The 10,065-nt window shown below is 32.4% G+C and overlaps 3 protein-coding genes across 3 annotated transcripts; 2 read left to right on the plus strand and 1 right to left on the minus strand.

Moving 5' to 3' along the window:
• Positions 1-802: 802 nt before the first annotated feature.
• Phum_PHUM492460 (Rho-type GTPase activating protein, putative) lies at positions 803-5,108 on the plus strand (the record flags this gene model as incomplete). Its single annotated transcript, XM_002430608.1, has 13 exons — positions 803-809; positions 1,242-1,384; positions 1,460-1,646; positions 1,735-2,402; positions 2,514-2,664; positions 2,747-2,864; positions 2,963-3,219; positions 3,293-3,604; positions 3,686-3,934; positions 4,032-4,272; positions 4,341-4,622; positions 4,710-4,889; positions 4,994-5,108. 13 exons carry the CDS (start codon positions 803-805, stop codon positions 5,106-5,108), a joined length of 2,910 nt encoding a protein of 969 aa, XP_002430653.1.
• A 1,107-nt stretch (positions 5,109-6,215) lies between these two features.
• On the minus strand, positions 6,216-6,680 carry Phum_PHUM492470 (transcription initiation factor IIA gamma chain, putative; the record flags this gene model as incomplete). Its single annotated transcript, XM_002430609.1, has 2 exons — positions 6,216-6,229; positions 6,356-6,680. 2 exons carry the CDS (start codon positions 6,678-6,680, stop codon positions 6,216-6,218), a joined length of 339 nt encoding a protein of 112 aa, XP_002430654.1.
• A 294-nt stretch (positions 6,681-6,974) lies between these two features.
• Positions 6,975-8,624, plus strand: Phum_PHUM492480 (60S ribosomal protein L13A, putative; the record flags this gene model as incomplete). The annotated part of the gene is made up of 6 exons (XM_002430610.1): positions 6,975-6,995; positions 7,538-7,668; positions 7,763-7,872; positions 7,945-8,090; positions 8,202-8,324; positions 8,520-8,624. 6 exons carry the CDS (start codon positions 6,975-6,977, stop codon positions 8,601-8,603), a joined length of 615 nt encoding a protein of 204 aa, XP_002430655.1. The 3' UTR covers positions 8,604-8,624.
• Between the last annotated feature and the right edge of the window lie 1,441 nt (positions 8,625-10,065).

The following is a 10,065-nucleotide window of genomic DNA, read 5'->3' on the forward strand; positions in this document are numbered from 1 at the left end:
ATTTTTTTTTTTCTTATCGATATATCGATCGATTAATCGAATTTAAATTAAATTATATAGTTATGCAATAGAAAAACAAACAAACAAACAAACGAAAAAAGTTGATTCGATTTAGGTTTACGTTGTTTTTACTTTGTTGATGTTATCGACCTGAAATTTTTGCGTTTTCAGGTTTTTTTTTTTTTTTAAACGAGCTCAAATGTGAAATTGCATCCACGTTATTAATAATCGAATTAATACGTCATAATCATAATCATCATCATCATCATGATACGTTTAAATTTTTACAATCGTGGCAATAGATAAAACAAAAAAATTCTTATTAATTTTGCGTCGATTTTCTTTTTAATTTTGAAATTTTTTATTAATCGCACGCGTTAATATCATTATCATTATCATCATCATCATCATTATTATTTACAACGATATTAATTTCTATTTATTGATTGATTATTATTATTATTATTATTATCAATCGGAAAAATCGATTAATTTTTTTTTCTTTCTCGCTCCGATAATTAATTTAGAAAATGAATTTAAATTTAATTAAAAAAAAAAATTTTCCCGCGTGAATTTTTTCCAAAATGTTATTATCATTATCATTATCATTATTATTATCATCAGGTTTCGAATACGTTCGTTTGAACAACGTTTCCCTTTCCAAAATATAACGAATTTTAATATAATAAAAAACCAACGAACGATTTTTGAGTGTGATGATAAAAAACATTCAATTTGAAAAAAATTAAAAAGAGGGATTACGTCAGTGGCAGAATCTCTTGCTATTCTCCTTCCACGAAAAATGTCCGGTGCAGTAAAAATTATTATTTGTTTTACGTAATCCAGTTTTAAAATATCAAAAAAAAAAAAAAAAAAAAAATGAAACTTCACGCTCGAACAAAAACAAAAAAACTTGAAAAAATTTGTTGCGGGAAACCTTTTTTATCACTCCCCCCTCTTCCCCCTCCCATCCCCTCTCCTCTCTCATTCTCTGTCTTCCACGCTTCCGATTAAAAAAAATACGTTTAACTTTTAAGGTTAAAGTTCATCACATTGAAATTTTCACGTCGGTTTTTTTTTGTCGTTGTAAATGATGACGACTTTTAAAAATTGAGGGAGGGAGGGGCGGGTGTTTAAAAAAAAAAAAATGGCGCGATGTTGAGTGTAAATGAAGATTGAACACTTCTGGTGACACGTCTCGTTGTCATTTTCATAAATTTATCGTTTATTTAATTTTTTAGATTTGCAATTTCCGATTGATGTGAGCGGCGTTCAAAAAGATCATCCATTTCTGGACAAAGATTCTCTCCAGTCGTTATTCCGAAGACTTCACGCTCTTAATCGTTGTGCCAAAATGAAAATTGATAATCCTCCTAAAAATTCTGTAAGTTTTCTTCTTCTTCTTCTGCCACTTTGTCTCGAAGTTTTGTTTTTTAATTTATTATCCGCTTTTTAAAAGATGGACGATTCAGACGAAGATGATCAATGTGCTCTGAGTGAAAAATGGACGTTTCAACCGGAATCGAGAAGATGGTCGAGATTGTGCGACGTAGCCGATCATCATCATCATCATCATCACCATTATCATCATCACGGTCAAAACGGTCATCACGGGGATCACAACAATTTACATAATAACACAACAGGTAGGTGAAAATTGAGAAATGAAACGAAAAGAGAGAAGGAGGGGTGGGAGAAAGAGAAAATTTCTAAGAAGTCACGTGATTTTTTCAGGTTCTAGTAACACATCAGAAGAAAAACCGGATTCATCGTTGGAATCCTCGGATCGTTTGATGTCTTCCGGTGAGGATTTGATAGCGACCGAAGACGGTGGTGGTCCGATCATTGAAAATTTCCGTTACGGAAGTCTTCCCCAGGGTTCCATATCGGCCGACAGCGAATTATTAGCCGTACGATTTCGTCGTACGAATAGCGAAAAATTAAGAGACAGCGCGAAAGCCATACTTCGACGAATGGAATCCCTTAAATCCCGTCGTAGAAAAAAACAAAATGTCGACAACGTTATAATAAGCGGTCCGAAAGTCGTAGACATACCCACAATGCAGCAAAAAATGAAAGATTTAAATTGCGTCGAGGTATCGTCCACGGCGACTTCCGGTTCTTCACCCGAAAATTTTTCACCATCCTTTTATTATCTTCCTCCTCTTTGCCATTATCCATCTCCTCCTCCGTTTGCAGATGATAGTTCTAGTTATTGTTCGGATAACAGTCAGGGCACTCCGGTGTATCAGAGAACTAAAAATAAATTGCACAGAGCGAAGAAATTTTTTCATCATCACAGTAGGAAATCCGACGAATCCGGTGCTTTGTCCGATTCGGAAATACAACCCACGAGTTGGAAACACAAATACGTTAAAGATGCCAACAGCAATCACGCAAAGGTTCGCATTTTCTCGCGACTAACGCACCGCCATTATCATCATCAAATATCCCGCATAAGTCAATAACCCCCCCCCCCAAAATACTAAATTTTCTTTTTTTGTTTAAATCAGGTTGTGGATTACATTGACGGAAGACCTCGCGGACCGAAAGATCGAGAACCTCCGGGTACGAGTAAAACACCATCGAGAGGTGGAAGCCTTAATCTAGGTAAAGAAAGCCAAAGGTACAGAGAACAAGTTCAGGCCAACTTCAGACGTAAAGGTTCGTTTAAAAAAAAAAAAAAAAAAATTCTCGTTTACGTTAATTAACGATTTCATTTTGACCTTCCATGACCTTTACACAGGTGGTAATACTTGCATAAACAAATCAGGTTCTTCTGAATTAACCGAAGATTCTAGTGGAACGTTTGCATCTCATCCTGACAGCGATCAGGATCCAATGGACATCACAACTAGGCAAAGGTTGGTTACCCAACAACATGTTACCCCACCTTGATCACGTGATTTTTTTTTTTAAATTTAATTTCTCTCTCTTTTTTTCCATTCACCCGTGATGATAGAGTGACGGTTGTGAGATGGCACAGCTTCCAAAGAGGATCTCTACGACGGGATTCGTATTATTTAAATTCTGATTCGAACATTCCGTTAGAATATCGATCCATGAACGCTTTGTCTTGCGGACAATTGTTGGTATTGAAAAAAATGTCACTTTTGAAATTAACCGCGTGCATGGAAAAATATTGTCCGACTCACAGAACCGGATGGAATTGGGAACTTCCCAAATTTATAAGGAAAATCAAAACTCCAGATTACAAAGGTGAGAATTAATTCTAAAGCCACGACGCGTGACTCATGCGATTTTTACAGTTTTTTTTGTAACGTACACGCAGACAAAACCGTTTTTGGAGTTCCGTTACTTTTGTCACTACAAAGAAGCGGTCAGGCTTTACCCAAATGCATTCAACTGGCACTGAGGTGGTTGAGAATCAACGCACTAGACCAAGTCGGATTATTTCGTAAATCCGGAGTTCGATCCAGGATTCAAACGTTGAAAACGATGACGGAAAATCAAGGAGAATTGATAAGTTACGATGGTCATCAAGCATACGACGTCGCGGATATGGTCAAACAATATTTTAGAGAATTACCGGAAGCTTTGCTCACGAACAAACTATCGGAAACGTTCATATCGATATTTCAACGTACGTCTCTAAATTTTATTACGTCATTTCCGGAATGGAAAAACATTTTTTGTTCTAAACCTCATCCTCATGATATTTCAGATGTACCCGAATCGTATCGTAAAGATGCCGTGCAGTGGGCTCTACTCCTTCTACCCGACGAACATAGGGAAGCACTTCAAACCGTTTTGGAATTCCTCAATCAGGTTTCGGCAAGATCGACGTGTAATCAAATGACTGCAAGCAATGTTGCCGTTTGTTTGGCACCCTCTCTATTTCACCTTCATCATCCGTCACCGAATTCAATGTCACGATCAAGCTCTGCATCCCCGAGGAGAAGGAAAACAGTTGGTAAGAACCATCAGGATCGGTATTCTAACTTTTGCGTTAAGTACTTTCCGAGTGGTGATGGTATAATCATTTTTTTTCTTTTCCTTCTCCCATCAAGGTGTACCTGATCAAAGAGAATTAGGAGAAAATCGAGCTGCCCACGATTGTCTTCTGTACCTGATGAAAGAAAACAAAGAGATTTTTACCGTTAGCGAAGATATGTTTTCCAGTTGCAGATTTAGCACTATGGATTACAGCATACCGATGACGTTGGAACAATTAGGTTCGGAATTGGTAGACGGTTGGAGAGGGTATCTAAGAGAAAGTATTTCGTCATTTTTAAGAGAAGCCAAAGAAAAGTACGTTTCCGTTTCCGTTTTTCCTCCATTTTGTTTTCTCTTTTTAAAATGAATCGTTTTTCACGCAGGAGTCGAGGTTGGGTATCCGTACCGTGTTCGTTGGATAGTTTTACGGATATGGCTTATAAGAAAGTCGGTGACGGTCATCCGTTGAGGTTGTGGAAAGTATGGACGGAAGTGGAAGCACCGCCACAGGAATTAGTACGAAGAGTTCTTAGAGAAAGACACCTTTGGGATTTGAGCCTTTTAAAATGGCGAGTCGTTGCCAGATTGGACGCACAAGCAGAAATATTTCAATTCGTTTGTGGCAGCATGCCTCCCTTGCCGGCCAAAGACTTTTGCGTATTGAGGTTCGTATAACCCGCGCGGACATTAACGGATGACACAAAACAACCGGAAATCGTTTTCGAACTAATTTTTTAACATGATATTTTTAGGTCGTGGAAAACGGATTTACCCAAGGGTGCTTGCGTCATTGTCGAAACATCGGTCGAACATCCGGATGCTTCCGTTTTGTTGGGAGGTGTCCGGGGTGTCGTATTAGCGTCCAGATACCTGATAGAACCCTGCGGATCGGGAAAATCGAGAATAACTCATTTGTCGAGAGTCGACACGAAGTAAATACAAAAAAATAACTAATTCCACAAAGGGGGGCAACGGGGCAGGGGGGGGGAAAGAGAAACGTTTCTAATTCTTCTTTTCTTTTTCTTTTGCTCTCCAGGGGTCGATCGCCGGAATGGTATAATAAAAGTTACGGTCACATATGCGCCATGCACCTTTCCAGAATCAGAACATCATTCAAACACAATACGGATGGTCCCGAAAGCAAAGTATGATACGAAATGTGTCCGACATATTTCGGACCGATATTACCACCCGTTGAAGAATAATAATAATAATAATTAATTATTCTTCTTCCACCGGAAGGGGGGTGGGGGTGGGGAACCAATAATTCGTTCAACTTCTAGTCTTAAAAAAAAAAAAATTCCACCGATTTAACTTCCGCCCATCAACAAACAAACAAAAATGGATAAATTCAACTGAGAGAAAAAAAAAAAAAAGGCGGGAAATTTTAAAATTTTCAAAAAAAAATCCATTATGGAAGTTAATCGAATGGAATGAATGAAATGTTTTTTTTTACCACAATTTTTTTTTTGTCTCAATATACATCACAATTTTATCTTTTTATTATTGTTAAATTTTAAACTTTATTGTTAAAATTGTTTAACCATTATTATTATTATTATTATTATTATTATTATTAAAAATATAACGTATAAATAAATATATATATGAAATATTAACACCAAAATTTTTATGAATATTAAATGTTGATTAATTTGTATTATAATCATAATTATTAATAATAATAATAATTTTTTTTGTTAATGTTTTTATCGATTTTAATAATGTCTATGTATATATGTATAATAATAATAATAATAAAAAGAGAGAAAAACAAATATTTCGATTATAATTTTCAACTTTTTAAATTTTGAAATTATTAAATGTCGAATATTATTATTATAACATATTTATTCGATTTATTAAATCCTTAAATCTATTATTATTATTATTACTTCATTGTACTTGTGTACATCTTGTCATTGATACTTTTTAATTATTGTCTTCTGCTTGAGAATGCAATTTTTAAAAATGAATGTCTCGAAATGTAATTAATCGAAAGTCGCTTTCCTCGAATTCTTGTATTGAGTGTAATTGAAGACAGAAACATTCGATAAACCAAAATCGAGTTAATCATTTAAATTAATTCAAATGGGGGGAGGGGGAGGGGGGAAAGAAAACACAAATTTTTATTTTTTTTATTAAATAAAATTATATTTCAGATTATCAATTTTAGCTTTTTAATATAGTACTTAAAAAAAAAAAAGGAAAAAAAAAAAACTCACACGTCATTAAGTCTTTATTATTTAATTTCAAGCCTAAGTTAAACATACTGGAAGATTGATTTATTATTATATTATAGGTTTGTTGTTGTTGTTGTTGTTGTTGTTCATTATTCAATTAATATATATATATAAATTAATAATCGATTTGAGCATTTTGATCGATCATCTTCTACAAGCTTCTTCTGCTACGTTTCTACCATCGCAAGCAACGACTTTCACTTTATCAACTTTGGCTATTTCTTGTACTTCTCTAAATTCGACATCGGTAAGAAAAAATGTCCACACGTTATCACAAAATCTATATGTGTTTAATTTACCCGCTCTGAAAGTTAATTTTGATTTGACTCTCGTCGATAATGCATTATTTATTGATTTATCAAATTGTAGTAAAACTTTCATTCCGAGTTGAGGCGTAATGTGGCCATACTGTATTAAATCATCCAAACTTTCTTGTAGTGTTGTTCCAAGCGTTGTATTTCTATACAATTGATAAGACATTATTCGATAATTTATTTTAAAAAAATAATTTAACTACAAGGCAAAATGTTTTTGACGTTTTGCAAAAAAAAAAAAAAATAATAATAATAATAATAATAAAAAATAAAAATACAATTAATCTAAACTATAATATATTGTTATTTTAATGTGTGTGTTGATAGTGGATTCAAGGTAATCGTTACCAACATTGTTTTTAAACAATAATCGTTGCAGGGAAATTTTTTTGTCGTAAACTCATTTTTTTCCCTGCTCAACCACAGTCGTGTCCATTTTGCGTTTCCGGGTGAATACAACATGACTGGATTCGCTAAAAAGGTAAATTAAATTATATTAAATATTATTTTATTTTAACAAAATTTATATTCGCGTCGTTTATCGTAACTCAAATGTTATTTTCACGTAACGGAAATGAATTCATCGGTGAAAATTATTTATATTTAATGCAATTTAGGCTACTGTACGTGACATGTGGTCGCTACAGTTAAACATGGTTTCTCACCATTTTATAACACGCCTGGAATTTTATTTATCGAAAAAATTTATTTATAATATTATACGATTTTAATTGAATTAAGGTATCGAAATTTTCAATTTTGATTTTTTTTTAAAACAGAAAGCTATGATATTTATTTTGGGTAATTTGCGTCTGACGATAAGGGTGATGTGAATTTTTTTAAATTGAAACTGAGCTGACTGTTGTATGAAAAAAAAAATTTTTTTTTTATATTTAATTTATAATTATCAGATTATTTTAATGCTGTTGTTTATATTAATATTATTATTATTATTGATAGCGAGATGATTTTTGAAGAGTTATTACGAGCGTGCTAAAACTTTATTCCACTTTTGTTTTACAGGCTATTATTATTGATGCAAAAGGGCATCTACTTGGAAGATTAGCTTCCATAGTTGCTAAAGCCTTGCTTAGGGGTGAAAAAGTCACCGTTTTAAGATGTGAGCAAATGCACATATCTGGGAATTTTTTCAGGTACGTTTTTTTCAATTTTTTTTGCTTTTGCTGCACTCGTTACAAATTTTTTTTTTTTTTAATAAAAAAATTTATTTAATTTAATTTTTTTTAGGAGCAAGTTAAAATTCCTGTCGTTTTTAAGAAAAAGATGTAATGTAAATCCTGCAAGAGGTCCTTTTCATTTTAGGGCTCCAAGTAGAATTTTTTTCAGAACAGTTAGGGGTGAGCGAATATTCTCTCCGTTATTCTCGATTTATAATTTTTTTATTTATTCCTTTAAATAATTGATTCCAGGAATGCTTCCACACAAAACTTATAGAGGAGAAAATGCTCTTCATCATTTAAAAGCATATGAAGGTATTCCTCCAGCATTCACTAAAAGAAGGAGAGTTGTCGTTCCATCTGCTATGAGCGTTCTCTGCCTTAGACCGGGAAGAAAGGTTGATTGATTGATTGATTGATTGATTGAAACATATTTTTTATTATTATTATTCTCTCATAATTCAAAATGTATAATTAATTATTATTATTATTATTATTATTTTCATCAGTACTGTCATTTGGGTCGTTTATCTCACGAAGTCGGTTGGAAATACCAAAATGTTGTACGAGTATTAGAAGCTAAGAGAAAGGCAAAAGAATTTGTCAGAGTAAGGAAGGTTGAAAGGAAACAGGTTAGTCTTTATTTATTTTATTAATATTATTATTATTATTATGAAAATGATGATAACGATTCCTTACCTACATTATTTGAATTATTTTTGCGTGATAGGAAAATTTACGTTAAACTGAAATGAAATATGTCAAATGATTGTTTTTGAAGTTGGAGGATATCGAATAATTGTGACTTATCTTTTTTTTACTTTTAGCACTTTACTCGTTTGGCAACGAAGAATTTGGGAAGAAAAGTTAAACGCTACCAGAAGATTATCGAATCGTACGGTTATAAATGATGTCGATGAGTTTTTTAATATAATAACTTTTAAAATATTTTATTGGATTTAAATTTATTATTATTATTTTTTTTTTTTTAATGAATTTTTATCCCGTTGTGCGCTTTTTTTTTTTTTTTTTGAATTTTTTCTTTTTCCCGCCTTTTATTTCGTTTTGTTTTTTTTGTAAATTGGTAATGAATTAATTATTCGATTGAAATTTTTAATAATGTTTAATAAGTCGAATATGAAAAGGTAAAAAAAAAAAAAAAAAAAAAAGAATCCTATTATTATTATGGTCACTCTTAAACACGACATGGCTCTTATTTGTCGGGGTTTTTAAGCATTTATCCCAGGTTTCTACCCGTCCATTCCTTAGGGACAAATACTCGAATTTCGGTGGTGCTAAAATTTTCCGAAGAATGTGGGCCGTCCCACATAATGCGATTTCCTTGATGGTTTCTTCTTCTTTTAGGTTCTTCAAAATCTTCTTTAAATTTCCTTTTATTGAATGTGGTGGCATGGCTCCCAATGCTATCATAAGTTGCAAGTTGCCCTTCTTCCATTATCTCGTTTTCTTTATTTTCTTGGACGATTTGTTTTGCCCCTTTTTAGTACTCCTTTTTTTGTAATTTTTTCTTCCGTATGTATGATTTGGGCTAAGATAGGGTCCTCTTGATGGGATTCTATGTATTTTCCCATTCCAATTATGCCATTCTGGTATGCCGCTTATTATTATTATTATTATAATGACGACAATTCGTCCTGATGTTTGTCAGAGGTTTTTCAAAAATATTCCTGAGGTTTCTACCCTTCTACCTTTCTTTAGTGAAAAATTTGATCTGATGCATCAGAAAAACATAAGATCCAAGGAGGTATAAAGTAAAATAAAATAAAAAATGAATAAAAATAAAAAAAAATGCAACATTGGGTTCCCGCGAAAATAAAATGTATACAAGGTCGTCCTACTTAAAGTAAAACGTAAACAATGGCGTCCTTGGTGAAAAAAACGTGACCATGAAAATTTTCACAAAATTGAAATTTAAAACTAATGGCCTTGGAATCAAGGTCGTCCTACTTAGAATAAATCGTAAACGTTGGATTTTCGCGCTCAAGGTCATTTTTAACTAAAAACATCGAAAAATTTCCTCCGATGTATCCGTAAAACATAATATCCAAGGAGGTATAAAATAAAATAAAATAAAACATTCGCAATATCGCAAAATTTTTTTTTTAATTAATTTATTTTTTTTTTAAAATAATAACAAATAATAAATAAATAAATATTTATTTATTTATATAAATATATAAAATTTAAATAAATAAAAAAAAAACAAATCGATATGTTTAAAAATAAATAAATCAGACTTGAAAATATATTTTAAAAAAAAAAAAAATATTTTTTAGGATTCAATAAAATAAAATAAAAAAAATTTCAACTACGTCATAAACCCCTACCCCGCCCCTTTCCCCTCCTTTTTCC

This window comes from Pediculus humanus, genomic scaffold (genome assembly GCF_000006295.1).
Source record: "Pediculus humanus corporis 1103172108260 genomic scaffold, whole genome shotgun sequence".
Classification (NCBI taxonomy): Eukaryota; Metazoa; Arthropoda; class Insecta; order Psocodea; family Pediculidae; genus Pediculus; species Pediculus humanus.